The 21,362-nt window shown below is 42.8% G+C and overlaps 1 protein-coding gene across 1 annotated transcript in view; it reads right to left on the bottom strand.

The window, feature by feature from the left end:
- Positions 1–21,362, bottom strand: part of LOC138266501 (transmembrane protein 132D-like) — a 1,755,118-nt gene that overhangs the window by 403,334 nt on the left and 1,330,422 nt on the right. Inside the window, exon 5 of the mRNA XM_069215367.1 lies at positions 8,985–9,128. Within this exon, the coding sequence (XP_069071468.1) occupies positions 8,985–9,128 (144 nt within the window). The remainder of the gene's footprint in view (positions 1–8,984; positions 9,129–21,362) is intronic.

Here is a 21,362-nt window from a genome sequence, read left to right as displayed (position 1 = left end):
GCGTGCAAACTTGAAGTCATATCTAGGAGGCCACGTGAAGCCACTTTGCGTGGCTTTGAGTGGCCTCATAGATACTGAGTAAGGCAACGCAGCACAAGTCACTGCGTTGCCTCACTCTGCGCAAGGGAGGTGTTCGAAGGGCGTTGCGGTGGGTGTTCTCACGCAACACCCATTAATTTTCATGCTGCCTCAGATTTGCAAGGATTTGTAAACCTGGGAATGAGCCCAAACCTTACACTCCCCAGGGGAGGCGCAACAAAGCTATAAATCTTTATATCTCCTCATTTCTTTCTCTTCCCCTGTGCGCTGCATTGTGCAGCACCCATAAAAAGAGGAAAACGTCTCTCAGGATTGTTTTTGTGCAGGAAGGTATCTCTTCCTGCACAAAAAGAATCCCTTCTACAACAGAGGCGCCCTGGCACCATGGTGACTGCGTTGGAGCTACGCACCAAATTGTGCGGCAGCGCGGGGGGAAAGGACAGAAATGCACCGTATTCTCTGGATATGCCATATTCCTGCTGTTTCCTTTTGACTCAGCGCAGCACGGGGACTTGCTGAGCTGCTCCAAAAGCCCATAAATACGGCCTGAGTCCTGCTGGGAGCAGTCACACACAAGGGGAGCCACGTGCTGACTTTTCTCAGACACCAGTGCAGTGCGCATGTGCAGCAGTGATCAGCATACACGCCATGTGTGGGAACTTCAGTATTTGTCTAGGTGCATGCACTTAACAGAAAGGGTATATTTCCAGTAGAGATCCTATGCTAGACATCACCATGCTGCGAGGCTGTGCACTGTGCAAGGCAGCGCGTTTGAGCATCAGTGCTGGGGAAGACACCCTCAGCCTCGTCTTTTTAACTACGGCGTGCAATGGGTTTTACGCGTCACAAACTGCAGCACGTAGAATGCTTCTCTCCATTCAATTAAATCTTAGCAAATCTGATGCCAATATTTCTGTTTGGAAGCAAACGTCAGGACTTTACGTACACCAATAATCCTTGTGGAGGAGAACTAGTATGGCATCCCTGCACAGCTGATAAGCAGGGTACCTGAGTCTATTACTGGGAGAAAGCAAACAAGCACATGCAACTCACCAGGGAAACCCAAATACCGACACAGAAACATTAAATGCTACAAACTATTACACAAAATATATAATGAAAGAACATTTATTTCCTCTGAAGAATCTGAAACATAGACAACCAATGAGAAAATGCAGTGTCAGTTATCACATGGGAGATGTCAGATAGGGTGACGCAGACACACCCCAAAACAGAACAAAAACACGTGACAACAGCGAGACCTGGTGGGATGGATAACCATGCACGTTTCACCATTCCTCAAAAACAAGGGAGCAAGCAAGTGTTGCTACAGGGGGCCTTGCCACAAGGTCCCAGAGCTGAGGGGAGCACAAAACATCCGGGTCCTGAGGGAGAGCAGAGACAGCTGCAAAGGCAGGAGGGTGCAAGTCAGGGTGTGACACTCTCAGAGACCCAGAGACTCAAATGTAACCAGGCACGACCAAAAACACAGATCTGCCTCAGAGACCCAGAGACTCAAATGTAACCAGGCACGAGCACAGACACAGACCTGCCTCAGAGACCCAGAGACTCAAATGTAACCAGGCACGAGCACAGACACAGACCTGCCTCAGAGACTCAAATGTAACCAGGCACGAGCACAGACACAGACCTGCCTCAGAGACTCAAATGTAACCAGGCACGAGCACAGACACAGACCTGCCTCAGAGACCCAGAGACTCAAATGTAACCAGACACGAGCACAGACACAGACCTGCAACGCCTGGGAGATACTTGTAAGGTGATCCATCACACCTATGAAGCACTGCGGCATTGTGTTATGTTTTATAACGTTGGCAAAGCCAGTTTCAAAAGTTGACAACGAAGTCTCAAGACCTGGAACACAGTTGGTATAAATTCGAGGGTTGGGGACGAATTGTGGCATCTCTGCAGGGTGAGGGTCCTTCTGCAGGAAGGAGTCAAGGATGGCAGAACATGTCTACCTTACAGACGTGCTGTGGACTCAGGCATGCACTGCAGGCATGTGTGCTTGAATCCAAGGAGGTAACTCTGCCTTCCATCCTTCTGAGGTCGATGAACTCAGTATCACTGAGTTGAGCAACAATGAAGAATGTGTTATTTATTAATATGATCAAGTACCCCAAGGCTGAATGCGTCCGCTCCAAATATGTCTGTTAGGTTATTAAAAGCTATTGACCTTGGAAGGATAACAAGCTGAGTTGGTCCCACCAGGAGTTCATTGGGTTACCCATAGGATTGAAACAAAACTCGGCATTAAGTGCATTTACTTACTGGACTATCCTACCAGTAAAAAAAGTAAAGAACAGTGTATCTGGTCCTACCTTTTAACCCGATATCTATTTTTTCATGTGGGCCCTGCTGATGACTTTCAAGTAGCAACAGCTGCCATCACTCGGTACAGTGGCATGTGCTGACAGGCGGCTGTGGCTGGACTGTGTGGGCGCGCCAGACATGAACTATGGCCAACGATTACCATAGGACAATTTATCTATATATATCATAATGGGAAACATTAAACACATCTCATTTTTTGTTTCAATGTATTCACCGTTCACCCCCAAATCTGGGTTTTGTACATGTTTTTGGAGTACTTAGAATGAACACTGCTAATGTTCGCCAGCATTTTAAGTTTTAAAAAAAAATATATATATTTTTTTTTCTTCATCACTTTGACAACAGACAGCAGGTTTGCTCACGCTCGATCAGATTCAAGAGCCCTCATCCGCTTTTTATTTCTGTCTTTACTCCTTTAATAACTCTGGGAGTTGGGCTCCGAGGGGGACGCCGCGCCTCAGTCCCAGCCCTCCCAGCGCTTCAGCGAGTGGGCGTCGGGCCCCTCCGCAGCAGTCCTCGGCCTCCGAGAGAGACTTGCAATGTATGGTCCTATCTATAATTTTCAATAAAAGGGACTCGGGGATGTAAGGTCCATTCAATCAACGGCGCCCGGGCCCCTCCGGCTGATGCTCAGAAACAGCTGGTCTGTCTCATGAGCAGACCCTAGACTGGGCCCTGCTGCCCAGGAGCGCCACAGGGGGTCGGCGTGCGACAGCACTCAGTGTGACCCTCGGACCTCAGTCCCACAGCAGGTCGATGAGGGCACGGCCTAGTGAGAGGGTGTGTGTATGACAGAATCATGTGTATATGTGCAAAATAATCACCTGTATGTATCTGTGAGTGTGTGTGCGTGTGTGTGAGTGAGTGTGTGCGTGCGTGTGTGTGTGTGTGTGCGCGTGCCTTAGCCCTCAATCCCACAGGAGGTCAATGAGGGCACAGCCTAGTGAGAGGGTGTGTGTATGACAGAATCATGTGTAGATGTGCACAATAATCACCTGTATGTATTTGTGTGTGCGTGTGTGAGTGAGTGTGTGCGTGCGTGTGTGTGTGTGTGTGCGCATGCCTTAGCCCTCAATCCCACAGGAGGTCAATGAGGGCACAGCCTAGGGAGGGAGCTGCAAACTCTGTCACGTGTATGTGTGTGTGTGTGTGTGTGTGTGTGAGACAGCACTCAGTGTCATCCTAGGACTTCAGTCCCGGAGGAGGTCGATGAGGGCACAGTCTAGTGAGGGAGTGTTTGTAAGGCGTAGGTTGCACACTCTGTTACGTGTATGTGTGTGTCTGTGTGTGTGTGTGTGTGTGTGTGTGAGACAGCACTCAGTGTCATCCTAGGACTTCAGTTCCACAGGAGGTCAATGAGGGCACAGCCTGGTGAGGGGGTGTTTGTAAGGCGTAGGTTGCACACTCTGTTACGTGTATGTGTGTGTCTGTGTGTGTGAGACAGCACTCAGTGTCATCCTAGGACTTCAGTTCCACAGGAGGTCAATGAGGGCACAGCCTAGTGAGGGAGTGCTTGTAAGGCGCAGGCTGCAAACTCTGTCACGTGTATGTGTGTGTCTGTGTGTGTGTGTGTGTGACAGCACTCAGTGTCATCCTAGGACTTCAGTCCCGGAGGAGGTCGATGAGGGCAGAGTCTAGTGAGGGAGTGCTTGTAAGGCGCAGGCTACAAACTCTGTCATGTCTATGTGTGTGTGTGTCTGTGTGTGTGTGACAGCACTCAGTGTCATCCTAGGACTTCAGTTCCACAGGAGGTCAATGAGGGCACAGCCTAGTGAGGGAGTGCTTATAAGGCGCAGGCTGCAAACTCTGTCACGTGTATGTGTGTGTCTGTGTGTGTGTGTGTGTGACAGCACTCAGTGTCATCCTAGGACTTCAGTCCCGGAGGAGGTCGATGAGGGCACAGTCTAGTGAGGGAGTGCTTGTAAGGCGCAGGCTACAAACTCTGTCATGTGTATGTGTGTGTCTGTGTGTGTGTGTGACAGCACTCAGTGTCATCCTAGGACTTCAGTTCCACAGGAGGTCAATGAGGGCACAGCCTGGTGAGGGGGTGTTTGTAAGGCGTAGGTTGCACACTCTGTCACGTGTATGTGTGTGTCTGTGTGTGTGTGTGTGTGTGATAGCACTCAGTGTCATCCTAGGAGTTCAGTTCCACCGGAGGTCGATGAGGGCACAGCCTGGTGAGGGGGTGTCTGTAAGGCGAAGGTTGCAAACTCAATCACATGTCTGTGTGTGTAGAAAAGAATCACATGCATGTGTGTACAATAACCATGTGTGTGTATGTGACCTTGTCTTCAATCTGTGACATCACTCAGTGTTTGTCTCAGACCCAGGGTGACCTGGCATCCAGGATTTGCCAGGACAGTCACGTAAAGCGCTTCAGCACCTCATCAAGGGTATTAAGTGCTATATAAATGCAATAACAATTGCAAAGCAATTACAAATGTGTAGTTGTTAACTTACAGTGCCTGTAAAGGTGTCTCAATGTAGCGCTGAGGCATTTGTAAATCAACGTCCAAATGATACATCTTTATTTTTCAAATAGCAAAACAATAAGAAACCCTTGCGGCACAATAACTGTGAAATCTCCCTAGCATGCCTCGGCCATTAGGATATTCAGAATGCATTCTGGGCCAAAATATGACCTATGAGGAAATTCTGGATGCGTAGATTGAACCCCAGCATCGGAAAGTTCCCGCCAACATTTGCACTGAACACCAATGGAAGAGACAACATTGTCAGTGACGGACCCAGGTCTGTCTCGCGGATGGCTTCCGACAGGCAGCAGTTCCTATAGTAGGATTACGTCCTCAAGCTGACTTATACCCTGAGATGCTCCAACAGCACAACTAACGTACAACATGCTGGTCACAAACCCAAGTGCGGGGGTTGCGCCTCCACCTTTCCCAACGTATTCTGTGCAAAGATCTTTGCCCGACTGAGGAATCTCGACACACGTAAGTATATGTTTTAGTAGTATATGTGGGAGGGACAGAGGGGGGCAGAAAGATGGGGGATACTTACCACAGAATGGGAGGGGGTAAGGGTGGGGAGGGGTTTAGGGAAGGATTTGGACCCACCCCCAAATGGGTGAGCCCATTCCTATTCACAAACTGCACTTCGAAAGTTACTACAGCCAAAACGGACCCAAAATAGTAGTGAATGTATTTGTGGTCACAGCTGGAGGGAGTCCCGCACCACACATGGCCAACCAATTATACTGCAATACTACCTCCTAGAAAGTAACATAGGTAGGGACTTAAAACAAGACACTGTAGGAAATAAAGTTAAATTATTCAAAATAATAAAAAATATAAAATTGTTTAATTTAACATTTAAAAAAACTGGAAAACATGTTATTTTTATTTTTGATAATTTAATACCCTTTTTTAAATTTAAAGATAAACGTAACATTAATTTTTACAAACATTTAAATGCATTACTTTTACTTATATTGATCACTTTTACTATATTAAAAAAAATGAAATCTAAATTGTTATTAAAACTAGGTTTTTTGTTGTTATTAAATGAAAATGAACATATACAATTATTTAACATTGATATTTTAAATTGAAGTATATTTTCTAATTTTATTAAAATTCTAATAAACGTTTACACTTTTCTGTACCCAGTTGTGAAGACTTTTGCCTACATGTGAACAGATTCTAGTACTAAATTCAAAGTAATAGCTTATTTTTTCCATAGCTATTAAATGAATGTAAATATAATAAATAAATTATTTACACAAAATAAGATTTGCATAATATTACCTAAAGTAAAATGTTTTTATTTACCCATTATCTATTAAACATTACAGTATTAAAAATTACATTGTTATATACATATTAACTGAACTTCATTTAAATTTGTTCTGAGTAAATATGTGAGTTACAATAATGCTTAAATTTAAAACACTTCTTAAAAATATTTTATCAATAAAGAACATATATTTGTATTATATATATATATATATATATATATATATTATTATTTTTTACATTCAATTCAATTTCTATATATTCTTAAAGAAAAGTCAAAATAAATTATTTTATATCAACATTATTTTCAATGGGGTTTTATTTTAAGTCCACGCTTCCATTATTTTCTATGGGAAGGTGTTGCAGTGTCCGAGGATTGTAACGTGTGCTACTGGACACTCTACTGCTTCCTTTTGGCTGTAGTAACTTACACTCCTAAATTTAGCTTCATCCCTTTTTCAGACTTAAAAGTCTACACTTGAGAGTAACTTTGCAATTCTAAATAGTGAACAGCCAAAATTGCTCAACAGTATAGGAGTAAACTTACATACGTAGGTTTACTCATGTATACACTTACCATTGTGAATAGGTATCTATTTGTCTATCTATCTTGAAATAAAAAATAAAAAAACATTTTAAAATTCCTGAATACATTTTTTTTTTACCTAACAACTTCAATATGTTAAAACTGATTAAATTACCTTTAGCATTCTAAAATTAACTATCCAAGCATGTTTTTTAATTTCTAAAATAGGTGTGCAACATTTCAGCTTACAATCTCAACTCTTTTAGCTTGTGAATAACTTTATAAAAAATAAATTACTGCTGGTAACATTTTTAAATCATAAAAATACCTTTTTATCATTTTGTTTAGCAATCACACCTTTTCAAGTCATAGACATGTTTAACATTTTTTAGAACCTTCTAATGTGCTAGCTTAGGTCTTCCCTAATTACTTAGCCATATTACTACAACCTTTTTATGTGTACATTTGTACATCCTTAAAACCATTTGTTTATTTCTCCATTTAAAATGTCATGGTAAAATAGATTTTTCCAGCAAAGAAAAGGGAAAATACCTATCACATATTTCGTTATAATCTAAATTAATAGGCATTTAATGATAAGAATTCTGTTTCCTCTGTTACTTGTTTCTTTTTCACCAAAATATATTTTGATAATATCAGCGTGCTCTTCTGATGAAATTGTTAGGGATACAAGGAGGTCGTCTGTAGTCAAGCATGGCACAGGAAGGGCAGGTCCCCAAGTACCTGAGACTCTACTCATGAGGCACCATGACCATCGACAATCATGACACAGAACGAGTAGGACCTCAAGAACCTGAGACACTACCCATGAAAAGCCATGACCGTGGACAATCATGGGACAGGATGAGCAGGACCTGAAGAACCTGAGACACTACCCATGAAGCACCATGACTGTATACAATCATGACAGAGCAAGAGCAGGCGTCCAAGAGCCTGAGACACTATCCATGAAGCACCATGACTGTGGACAAGTGTGGCACAGGAAGAACAGGACCCAAGAAACCTAAGACACTATCCATGAAGCACAATGATCGTGGACAATCATGGGACAGGAAGAGCAGGTCCCTAAGTGCCTGAGACACTACTCATAAAGCACCATGACAGTGGTCAAGTGTGGCACAGAAAGAACAGGTCCCCAAGAAACTGAGACACTACTCATGAAGCACCATGACCATGGTCAAGCTTGGAACAGGAAGGGCAGGAACCCAAAAACCTGAGACACTACCCATGAAACATCATGACCATGGACAAGCATGGCACAGCAACATCAGGACCCCAAGAACCTGAGGCCCATGAAGCACCATGACCGTGAACAATCATGGCACTAGAGGAGCACAACCCCAAGAACCTGAGACACTAGCCATAAAGCACCATGGACAAGATTGGCACAGGAAGGGCAGGACCCCAAGAACATGAGACACAACCCATTAAGCACCATGACCATGGACAAGCATGACACAGGAGGAGCAGGACCACAAGAACCTGGGACACTACCCAAGAAGTGCCATGACCATGGACAGTCATGGGACAGGAAGATCAAGTCCCCAAGTACCTGAGACATTACCCATGAAGCACTATGACTGTGGCCAATCATGGCACAGGAAGAGCAGGACCCCAAGAACCTGAGACACTACCGATGAAGCACAATGAACATGCACAATCATGGCACAGGAATAGCAGGTCTCCAAGAACCTGAGACACTACCCATTAAGAACCATGACAGTGGACTATCACGTTACAGGAAGAGCAGGACGCCAAGAGCCGGATGCTTCATCAATGCAACATCATAACTGTGGACAAGCGTGACACAGGAAGAGAGGTCCCCAAGATCCTGAGACACTACTCATGAAGCACCATAACGGTGGACAAGCATGGCACAGGAAGAGCAGGAACCCAAGAACCAGACACATGAACCATGTAGCACCATGACCATGGACAATCATGGCACAGGAAGAACAGGTCTCCAAGAACCTGAGAAACTACCCATGGAGTACTATGACCATGGTCGATCATGGCACCGGAAGAGCAGGACCCCAGGAACCTGAGACAATACCCATGAAGCACCATGACGTGGACAATCATGACACAAGAAGAGCAGGTCCCCAAGAACCTGAGACACTACCCATGAAGCGCCACGACCGTGGACATTCATGACATAGGGAGAGCAGGTCTCCAAGAACCTGAGACATTACCCATGAAGCCCCATGACCTTGGTCAAGAGTGGCACAGGAAAAGCAGGTCCCCAAGAACTTGAGACACTACCCATGAAGCACCACAACTGGACCTACCTTGATGACATCTTCATCGGTGGACTGGCATGAAACGGATTCTGAGACATCTGTCACAGCACCATTGCCTTCGATGGACACCACCTTGACTGGGACTGCTACTGTCTTCCCGGTGAGAATTGCTGTGTTCAGGATCTCTGACTCCTGCAATCCAAAAGAAACGAAGAGGAGATTGAGAAAGCCCACCTTGCACTTCTTGAGCTGTAGAAAACCTCACACAAGGATCATCACTGGTAAGGAAGTAGGAAGATTGAAGCCATGAAACAAGTCTCAAGATGATCATTATGATAAAAGGACCTTATCTCCAATAATGTCTATCTCATTACTCTAATGTACAGTTAGACAATACTCTTTCTTGTGGAACCATGTGAGATATAGGGTGAGAGGGAGAAATCCTGCATGGATATAGAGAAAAGAGGAACTTCTGTAGTTCTTATGTACAGACCTGCCTCTTGTTGGTTCTGGTGAATTTACTCGCTAACTTGGGCCAACAGGTATCAGTTATCCCTGCTCTAACTTGGACTCAGACAGGCAGGTTTTGTCAGGTTGGAAGCCTTTACATAGGTGAGTTCCAAAGAGCCTAGTACATGATTACAAGAGGTTGTGTCTGCACAGCTCAGCTACAGATCTACGTCTCTTCATAATTTACTTAGAGATAGTCAGTGAAGCGAACACTCAGTGCACAGATCTATGGCTTCTCTATGGATTACCGTGAGATAGTCAGTGAGGCGAACACAGAACCTGGGGTAACCAGATGTCCTAGATTTCCCCAGACAGTCCCGGTTTTTGGAGGACTGTCCCGGTGTCCCAACGCTTCTCCTAATTTTAAATAACTGTCCCAGTTTTTGGGACAAAGGTCAGTTTATTAAATAAATGTCCTGGTTTTTGGGACAAAGGTCAGATCATCTAGGGAAGCATAAGTTATATACGCCTACAAAGTATAATTAAAGTAATGTATCTGTTACTGTCAGGTAACACAGTCCCCTGTCTGCTCCCAGTGGAGAGACGGAGTGGGGAGCAGAGAGAGGTTGGTGGGGGTGGGTTGGGGGTGAAGGGTGGGATGTCAAGCCATAGCTACTTTTATATATGTAGTCTTGTAAATGTGTGTAAGTATGTGTGTGTGATTTTATATATATATATATATATATATATATATATATATATATATATATATATATATATATATATATATATATTTATTATATATATTAATATATATATGTACATACACACACATATGTATAGGCACACATTCACAGAGCTACGCAAAAAAACGAGATAGGCCAGATATAAATGTGAGAGTACAGTCTTTAGTCCTTCTTTTCTGTCTGACCTGTCCCGGTTTTTGCTCCTCAAAATCTGGTCACCCTAACAAAACCATGTCTTCTTCATAATGTACCGAGGGATAGTCAGTGAGGCGAACACTCAGTTCACAGAACCATGTCTTCTCCATAATGTACTGAGTGATAGTTAGTGAGGTGAACACTCAGTGCACAGAACCATCTCTTCTCTACAATTACAGAGGGATAGTCTTCTTCATGGTATCATTATCAGTTGTATCCATGGAGTATTTGAAGAGCACGAACAGGCATGTGCAGTGATATTTAGATGAGCATCTGTCTAAATGTTTACAGACCAGGCACAGGCATAGTACAGGACACCTAGGTCAGCATATGTGTGAATGTTTACAGAGCAGGCACAGGCATGCACAGGGATATCTAGGAGAGAATATGGGTGAATGTTTACAGAGCAGAACAGTCATTATACAGGGATATCATAGTGAGCATATGTGTGAATGTTTACAGAGCAGGCACAGCCATGTACACGGATATCTAGGTGAGCATATGTGTGCATGTTTAGAGAACAGGCACAGGCATGGTAGAGGGATATCATAGCGAGCATATGTGTGAATGTTTACAGAGCAGGCACAGGCATGTACAGGGATATCTAGGAGAGAATATGGGTGAATGTTTACAGAGCAGAACAGTCACATACAGGGACATCATAGCGAGCATATGTGTGCATGTTTAGAGAGCAGGCACAGGCATGCTACAGGGATATCTAGGTGAGCGTAGATGTGAATGTTTACAGAGCAGAACAGTCATGGTACAGAAGTATCATAGCAATCATATGTGTGAATGTTTACGCAGTGAGTAGACACAGGAATGTACAGGGGCATCTAGGTGAGAATATATGTGTATGTTGAAAGAGGAGGCAGAGACATGGTATAGGGATATCTAGTTGAGCATATGTGTGAATGTTTACAGAGGAGGCACAGACATGTACAGGGATATCTAGGTGAGCATATGTGTGCGTGTTTACAAAGCAGGCGCTGGCATGTACAGGGATATCATAGCGAGCATATGTGTGAATGTTTACAGAGCAGGCACAGGCATTTACAGGAATATCTAGGAGAGCATATGGGTGAATGTTTACAGAGCAGAACAGTCATTGTACAGGAGTATCATAGCAAGCATATGTGTGAATGTTTATAGAACAGGCACAGGCATGTACAAGGATATCTAGGAGAACATAGGTGTGAATGTTTACAGAGCAGAACAGCCATGGTACAGGGATATCATAGCGAGCAAATGTGTGAATGTTCGCAGGCACAGGCATGCACAGGGATATCTAGGTGAGCGTATATGTGAATGTTTACGGAGCAGAACAGTCATGGTATAGGAGTATCATAGCTAGCACATGTGTGAATGTTTACACAGTGAGTAGGCACAGGCATATACCGGGGTATCTAGGTGAGAATATATGTGTATGTTTAAAGAGGAGGCAGAGACATGGTACCAGGATATCTAGTTGAGCATATGTGTGAATGTTTATAGATCAGGCACAGACATGTACAGGGATATATAGGTGAGCATATGTGTGCATGTTTAGAGAGCAGGCACAGGCATGTACAGGGATATTTAGATGAGAGTAGATATGAATGTTTACAGAGCAGAACAGTCATGGTACAGGGATATCTATGTGAGCATATGTGTGAATGTTCACAGAGCAGGCACAGGCATGTGTAGGGATATATAGGAGAGCATATAGGTAAATGTTTACAGAGCAGAACAGACATGGTACAGGGATGTCATAGCGAGCATATGTGTGAATATTTACAGAGCAGGCACAGGCATGTACAGGGATATCTAGGAAAGCATATGTGTGAATGTTTATAGAGCAGAACAGTCATGTACAGGGATATTTAGGTGAGAATATGTGTGCATGTTTAGAGAGTAGGCACAGGCATGTACAGGGATATCTAGGTGAGCGTAGATGTGAATGTTTACAGAGCAGAACAGTCATGGTACAGGAGTATCATAGCAAGCGTATGTGTGAATGTTTACACAGTGAGTAGGCACAGGCATGTACAGGGGTATCTAGGTGAGAATATACGAGTATGTTTAAAGAGGTGGAAGAAACATGGTACCGGGATATCTAGTTGGGCATATGTGTGAATGTTTACAGAGCAGGCACAGACATGTAATGGGATATCTAGGTGAACATATGTGTGTAAGTTTACAGAGCAGGCACAAGCCTAGTACAGGGATACCTAGGTCAGAATATGTGTAAATGTTTAGAGATCAGGCACAGACATGTACAGGGATATCTAAGTGAGCATATGTGTGTATGTTTAAAGAGGAAGCAGAGACATGGTACTGGGATATCTAGGTCAACATATGTGTGCATGTTTACAGAGCAGGCAGAGGCATAATGCAGGGATACCTAGGTCAGCATATGTGTAAATGATTAAAGAACAGGAACAAACGTACCGGTATATCTAGTTGAGCATATGTGTGAATGTTTAAAGATGAAGCAGAGACATGGTACAGGGATATCTAAGTGAGCATATGCGTGCATGTTTACAGAGCAGGCACAGGCATAGTACAGGGATGTCTAGGTCAGCATATGTGTAAATGATTCAAGAACAGGCACAGACATGTGCAGGGATATCTAGGTGAGCATATGCGAAAATGTTTACAGAGCAGGCATGTACAGGGATATCTAGGTGAGCATGCGCGTGAATGTTTACAGAGAAGGCATGTGCATGTACTGGGATATGTAGGTGAGCATATGTGTGAATGTTTACAGAGCAGGGATACCTAGGTCAGCAAATGTGTAAATGATTAAAGAACAGTCCTAGACATGTACAGGGTTATCTAGGTGAGCATATGTGTGAATGGTTATAGAGCAGGCACAGGCATGCTACAGGGATATCTAGGTGAGCATATGTGTGAATGTTTACAGGGAAGAACAGTCATGGTACAGGGGTATCATAGCAAGCATATGTGTGAATGTTTACAGAGAAGAACAGTCATGGTATAGTAGTATCATAGCAAGCATATGTGTGAATGTTTACAGAGAAGAACAGTAATGGTACAGGAGTATCATAGCAAGCATATGTGTGAATGTTTACAGAGTAGGCACAGGCACGTACATGGATATCTAGTTGAGCATACATGTGAATGTTTAGAGAGTAGGCAAAGGCATGGTACAGGGATATCTAGGTGAGGGTATGTGCGCATGTTTACAGAGCAGGCATGGGCATGGTACAAGAATATCTAGGTGAGCATATGTGTGCATGTTTACAGAGCAGGCATAGACATGTACAGGGATATCTAGGTGAGCATATGTGCGCGTATTTACAGAGCAGTCACAGGCATGTACAGGGATACCTAGGTGAGCATTTGTGTGAATGTTTACAGAGCAGAACAGTCATGCACAGGAGTATCATAGCAAGCATATGTGTGAATGTTTACAGAGTAGGCACAGGCATATACCGGAATATCCAGGTGAGCGTATGTGTAAATGTTTACAGAGCAAAACAGTCATGGTACAGGAGTATCATAGCAAGCATATATGTGAATGTTTACAGAGCAGAACAGTCATGGTACAGGAGTATCATAGCAAGCATATGTGTGAATGTTTACAGATCAGACATAGACGTTGTACAGTGATATACAGGACAGCATATGTGTGCATGTTTACAGAGGAGGCACAGGCATGTACAGGGATATCTAGATGAACATATGTGTGAATGTTCACAGAGCAGCCACAGGCATGGTACAGGGATATCTAGGTGAGCATATGTGTGAATGTTTACAGAGAAGAACAGTCATGGTACAGGAGAATCATAGCAAGCATATGTGTGAATGTTTACAGAGCAGGCACAGACATCGTTGTACAGGGATATCTAGGAGAGCATATATGTGCATGTTTACAGAGGAGGCACAGGCATGTACAGGGATTTCTAGATGAACATATGAGTGAATGTTTACAGAGCAGAAGAGTCATGGTACAGGAGTATCATAGCAAGCATATGTGTGAATGTTTACAGAGCAGGCATAGACGTTGTACAGTGATATACAGGACATCATAAGTGTGTATGTTTACAGAGGAGGCACAGGCATGTACCGGGATATCTAGGTGAGCATATGTGTAAATGTTTACAGAGCAAAACATCCATGGAACAGGAATATCATAGCAAGCATATGTGTGAATGTTTACAGAGCAGGCACAGACGTTGTACAGGGATATCTAGGAGAGCATATGTATGCATGTTTACAGAGGAGGCACAGGCATGTGCAGGGATGTCTAGGTGAACATATGTGTGAATGTTTACAGAGCAGAACAGTCATGGTACAGGAGTATCATAGCAAGCATATGTGTGAATGTTTACAGATCAGACATAGACGTTGTACAGTGATATACAGGACAGCATATGTGTGCATGTTTACACAGGAGGCACAGGCATGTACAGGGATATCTAGATGAACATATGTGTGAATGTTCACATAGCAGGCACGGGCATGTACAGGGATACCTAGGTGAGCATTTGTGCACACGTTTACAGAGCAGTCACAGCCATGATGGAGGGATACCTTGCCTAGAATATTCATGACTGTGTATGGAGCAGGCATTGCTATATAGCAGGGATGTTTACCTAAAATGTAGAATACGTACATAACTTGAATGAGTTGTGAAAGTGAGAATAGAGCAGGCGCCTAGACTACATTAGTGCTCAAAAACTGCCTCTCTGGAAAACCTTATTTATAGCTCTGATGAGTCCCCACTCGCTTGCGATTGAGCCTCAGAAATGGCCTGAATCGATATGGCTAGCAATTTTAAAACTCTTTATCTCACAATGTATTATTAATTAATACAAATCCACTTGAAGTCTCTTCCAGACACTCTGTACAAGACTGGCATTCGCTGCTCAAACCCTTCGACCTCTCATCCTCCTTTCATAATATTAAATGATTACATTAAAAATGCAATTGTGCTACTTCAGAGCCCCCATAATTAGGGCTGGACTTTGGCATTTGTAGAAATGTGCACACATAATTTGCTGATTAGCCCTTGCTTGTGATTGACAAGGGTGAGGCGGAGGGAGGGTGGAAGGGGGGAGGCACACTTCCTGCTGCCTCCTCTTATAGTAGTATTAGCAGGATTGTACAATATCTTCTCCATATGAAATGGTACTATTGGTAGCACTTCAAAGGAACTGCCTTGTCTGGAAACAGAACATCTGGTGACCCAGTACTCTTCGGGTTATTTTTCAGGTGTGTATAGCAGACACTTCCCCATCTGCTTTGTTAGATCTGAGACCTTATACTATAAGCTGTAGGATAAACTGTTCATGGCCGAGCCGCACATTTAGGAAAATTGATGCAAGAGATGTCTATAAGCTTGAGTTCTATAGAGTGGCAAGCTTACAGAGTCAGCTGTTGGAACTTCTGAAAGATGCCCCACAGCCCCATGGCTTGTAGGTTACCTATAGCGGTTATATCTGATCGATGTAGAGATTTGGTATTCAAATGTTTGACCTTCTGTGAGACATGCATAGCTCCACCAAGAGCTCAAGAATTTGAAAACAGAATGCCAAACTCTCCCAGATACCTCACAAGCTTATTTGAGACACATTATTATTCACATCATCAGGGCAACTCAACGCACAATAGAGCTCTGCACATTCCAAATAGGTTAATTTCTAAAAAAGAAATGCAGGTTGATATACGTGGATCACATGTGAGACACGGCCTTCAAAAATGCAGTTAGTGAATATTTTTAAATAAGTAACTCTGGAAAGACTTCAATAGTAGTAACACAGGAAACACTTTATAATATAAAATCTATTTGTATGAAATTATAAAAATCTGCTGAACAAAGTACACAGAATGACCGAATATATTGTTGTGTAAATTTTCTTCTGTGGGTCAGAATATAAATATTTAAAAGGGACCACTTAAGAAAGATCACCTCTCCTTGGTTTTGATAATTGCAAACTGTTTTTTTTTTATTAGCAATGAAGGTGATTTTCTGAGAAAGAAAGTAAAATAGAACATGCATGAAATATGGGAAAGATTGTACATGTACCTTTCAGTGCCTGGGTACACTCGTCAGCACCAGGATAACCCCCGTGGGGGACAGTGCGCTTTAAAAATACACATAACATAATACCTAAAACTAAGGTGGAAAGATTAAGCTATTTGGCTCAAGGTTTAAATGAATATTGCATTAAGGCACTGTTATCAGAGTTGTCACAATTTACCCCATAACTCTGATGGTTGGTTCTCCTCTGCGAACTTGTACTGTTGCAGGCAGATATTTTTTGAAAGCTCATGGCTTTACATGGGTTAAATTATTTGAGATAAATATCTACCAGGATAGTAATCACACATTTTATCAAAACAAAATTTATCTACCAGGGCATATTGCTGCAATCTAACTTGTCCTCTTGATCAGAGATTTTACTTCTTCTTATGTACAAAATGCTACAGAACCTCTGAAAAAGTCTAACAATATTGAATTTGTTATCTCTATTTCCAAATTACTACACACTACATAATTTGAATGGAATATTAACATTTTAACTATGAGATACCTGGTGAAAATAGAAAATCATAGTTTATCTTTTAATTCTTTTAATCCCATAACTTTGAGGGAAATGATGATGATTCAGAATGGAGTAATGCTTTTGTGGATAAGACAGGGCGGTTCGAGGAAGAAGCAAAAATGGATGAACACTATAAGATGATTAATCTTTTAGATCCTGCACATATATTTTGCCTCCTCTCACATTATACAAAATATTCTGGGCTGTGGGCTAGGATAGAATCATGCCATAGATGTAATATAGGACTCTTTTTCGTATGGTTTTAGCTGATATACTTCCACAATTTCTTTAATAGAATATTCCTAAAATATTGCATATTTTCTTAGATTATTAACAGAATGCTGATGGGACTTTCCACTACTGAATTGACATTTCTCCATGAGTTACTTCACATACATATTCAAAACCTTTATTAAAGGGCTTAACAGAATGTTATCCCAGCAATAAAATACATTTTACAACAGAACACAGTGATAATTTTATATATAAATGAATATCTCTTCTAACGTGGGCCAATGTGTTGACGATGGTTGAGAACTCTTCCTTATTAGCCACAAAATATAATGATATTCAAATAATTTAAACATTTTCTTTTTAGGTGGCAACATTTATCATGAATGGGGTGTGCATAATATCAAATCATGGTTACTACCTTCTTCAGGACTCAAATGTTCTCAAAGCATATGATGTATGAATAAGTGATTATTGGGGCATCCGTACCTCAGGTAAATGAAGAGAGAATCAAAAGTGCTTATAACTGCAACTCAATCAACTGTCCAATATCTGGCACATAACCTCCATGGTCATACTAAAGAAAGCAACAGATAAAAACCTTATACATTGAAAACTGCATCTATAGGAGATCCACCAGTTAGCCATCCCTTCAAAGGGAAAGAAAAAGCTCACAGATGAACCGCAGGATGGACACTGATGCAGAATGTTAAGCCACAGGCATTTAAGAAGATGGCTTCACAAATGTGAATACCAAAAACTGTTCCTAGAGCAGTATCCTCTTATTAATACCACCCTTTTGTTAATATTAATATATATATAATATATATTTTTTACAAAATAACACATTTAAGCTCTGTTTCCATGAACCCTTTCTTAAGGCAATGCATGACTATTTTAGCTGTAACTCTCTTACTTTTAGTCCAGATAAGGAAAATGTCATTAACAAATCTGGACCAAAGTAACATTACCATAGAAAGGAGTTTATATATAGCTTAAGTCGGAAGTTATAGTTAGGAACCAGTTTCCATAGGAAAAATAATTTTGTAGATACAGGGATGCAGATGCACACGTCAAAGCAAGGCTCTGTTTGCCTGGCCGCAAACTGAGAGAGAAGTTGCGGTCACCATTTTGTTTATCGATTTGGTCAACGGGGGGTGGGGAATAAAACTGAAAAGTGACATAAGGGGTCAGGAGAGAGGTATCCTGATCCAAAGAGACAGATGAAGGGGTCCCTGATGGACCCCTCATGGGCAAAAACTTGCCTAAAATGCTTTTGGGCCAATCCGCGGGCCCACCCTGGGCCTCAGCACAGCGCCCCAATTTAAATTTGTGACAGATCTGTGGATCTGGAGTCCAATGAAAAAATAAATACCTCCACTCACTCACCAACCACGCGAGGAGTTAAGCCGGAGGTTAGCTGCAGGGCCTGGTCGGAGGTCAGGCCCTGTGGCCAGCCCCCTGCTGCTCACTGCCAAAGTCATGCATGGTGTGTGGTTGGCTACATGGGGAGGGATGGCTGCATGCAGAGCCTGGCCGCCAGGTCGTCCATGGTGTGGTTGGCTGTCTAGGGGTGTTGGGTGCAGAGCCAAGGCTGCTGTGTTAAAAAAAACACAGAAATTCACTGAAAAAAAAAGGTTTACAGGGACATTATAGTTAGGAATTAGCATTTAAAAAACCTTAGGAACTCACTACAAAATCCAAAGGTTACAGGGACATGTACTTTCTTTGAAATGTTTGAGTTCATAGGGATCGTAGAGTAAAGGCACCATTAATATGATCCAAACCTTCTTGTTCTAATACTTGCTCCGTAGCCTTCAGAGCATTGTCTTCAGAAATGTGTGTATAACGCGTCCATATCAAGCTTCATTTGTTTTTTTATAGGGCTGATCTTAAATCCTTCTTTCATATCAGTGGTGTCTTTGCTGTAGGATCTTAAAGAACTCATTAGTGGTTTTAAAAAGGCAACCATATAGTGTGCTAATGGCTCTATGCTGGAACCACTACAAAACATGTATTTCTTAGGAGAGGGTTCAGTCTGTTCTCATGGATCTTGCAATTTTTATTGATAGAAGTTGAAAACATACTGGCCCTCATTCTGACCTTGGCGGGCGGCGGAGGCCGCCCGCCAAAGTCCCGCCGTCAGGTTACCGTTCCGCGGTCGAAAGACCGCGGCGGTAATTCTGACTTTCCCGCTGGGCTGGCGGGCGGTCGCCTTCAGACCGCCAGCCAGCCCAGCGGGAAAGAGGCTTCCACGATGAAGCCGGCTCGGAATCGAGCCGGCGGAGTGGAAGCTGTGCGACGGGTGCAGTTGCACCCGTCGCGTATTTCACTGTCTGCGCAGCAGACAGTGAAATACAAGTAGGGGCCCTCTTACGGGGGCCCCTGCAATGCCCATGCCAGTGGCATGGGCACTGCAGGGGCCCCCAGGGGCCCCGCGACCCCCCCTACCGCCATCCGGATCTCGGCGGTCCGACCGCCGGGATCTGGATGGCGGTAGGGGGGGTCGGAATCCCCGCGGCGGTGCAGCAAGCTGCGCCGCCGCGGAGGATTCAATGGGGCCGCGGTACACTGGCGGGACCCCGCCAGTGGTGCCGGTCCGACCGCGGCTTTACCGCCGCGGTCGGAATCCCCATTGGAGCACCGCCGGCCTGTCGGCGGTGCTCCCGCGGTCCTCCGCCCTGGCGGTCAAAGACCGCCAGGGTCAGAATGACCACCACTGTGCTTCTTCGAAGGAATATTTCTTTGCTGTAATTAAGCTGGAGTGTGTTTAGGATAGGGATGGGTGGTTGTTTTCCCTTAAAAGAATGTAGTACACAATGTGTTAGTGTGAATATGTATTGCCTTTTTGAGAGTTTCTCCGTTATATTCAGTTATTAAGTTATATACAAATTGTCTACTGTTGAATTAGATGTATGTGCCAAATGATGCTGCTAATGTAAAATATTGATAGGATTTTGTAAGAATATATAGATGACAGGTAATGTGCATGCGGTAAAATTCATTATATGGTGACTTACATGTATATTGATATGTCTTTTTAGCATATTGTGGATTCCCTGTAGTGAGTTATATATTGAGTTTATGGAACTGCTGAAGTTTTTTCCATACTTTGAAGGAATCAAATGTTCACTGAGGTCTATGGATCATTGGGCCCATTAAAGGGTGTGAAGGAACCATTACAGAACTTCAAATACAAACAAACACATTTCACAGTATACCCAATGTGGCTATACAAGGAAAACTCCAGTCAGGAATCAGAATAAGGGGTTCATTACAAACTCAAGCTTAAAGTTATGTAGACAATTTTAAGGACAGGATTCTAAAAATAAAGAATCACCAAGGGTTGACCAAGGCAGTGAAAAAAAATGCAAACGAAATACCATCAGGATTACACGACTCTCAAAAAAGATCAAATAGAACATAAGAAACTGAATCTGTGAATTAGAGAATAAACTTTGCTAATTTCTAATTAGCACCACTTCAGTTTCAAGTTACAAAGTCAAAGAGCTGAGCGTACAGGGTGAACCCTACAGCTCACCAAATTAGGAAGATACGTGTGGGGATGAACACATGTGGGCAAAGAATAAAAAGCATAACAAAGGACAAAAATAGTCTCATTTATCAAATAACTAACTAAGACTGGCAAAAATAGGTAAAAAGTGAAAGCATCAGCATGTGAGAAGCTTGGTCAGGAGTCTTCTGATAGAATAGAGGGGGAAATCTCTAAGGACTAGCAAGACATCTCATGGGGCAACAGCAGAGAGGAATATACCTCTCCAAGGGGCTCAGCATATGGGATTCTTCATCAGCAGCCTCTGGAGAAAGTAAATATAATCAGGCAGGATCAGATGGGGGGGGTCTATCGGGAACTGACTCAAACGTCCATTAATATATCAAAAGGGCCACAATAATTTGATAAGCCAGGAAGGTCGGTCCACGTTACATTGAAGGAGTACCATCTAATGAAAATGGATCACACAACTCCAAATGTTATACTGCCATCCTTTCCCATGTATGTCATGAGAACACCGACTCTCATCCGGTTCCATACAATGCTGCAACAAATGTTTAAACTTTTAGTCCATAGTTCAGGATGTTCTCATTTCAATGCCAAAACTGCACATCTCTCTATGTCCAAACAATGCATTATTCCATTGCCAACTAGTTTCTCATGGAAAAGAAATCTAAAAGAAAGTTCACCTTAAGCATAATGACATTGCAATTTCTGCATAGTCACTAAACCTTAT

Source organism: Pleurodeles waltl, chromosome 11 (assembly GCF_031143425.1).
Source record: "Pleurodeles waltl isolate 20211129_DDA chromosome 11, aPleWal1.hap1.20221129, whole genome shotgun sequence".
Classification (NCBI taxonomy): Eukaryota; Metazoa; Chordata; class Amphibia; order Caudata; family Salamandridae; genus Pleurodeles; species Pleurodeles waltl.
Note: the sequence above shows the minus strand (reverse complement) of the source record. Positions and strands in the feature narration are given on the sequence as shown.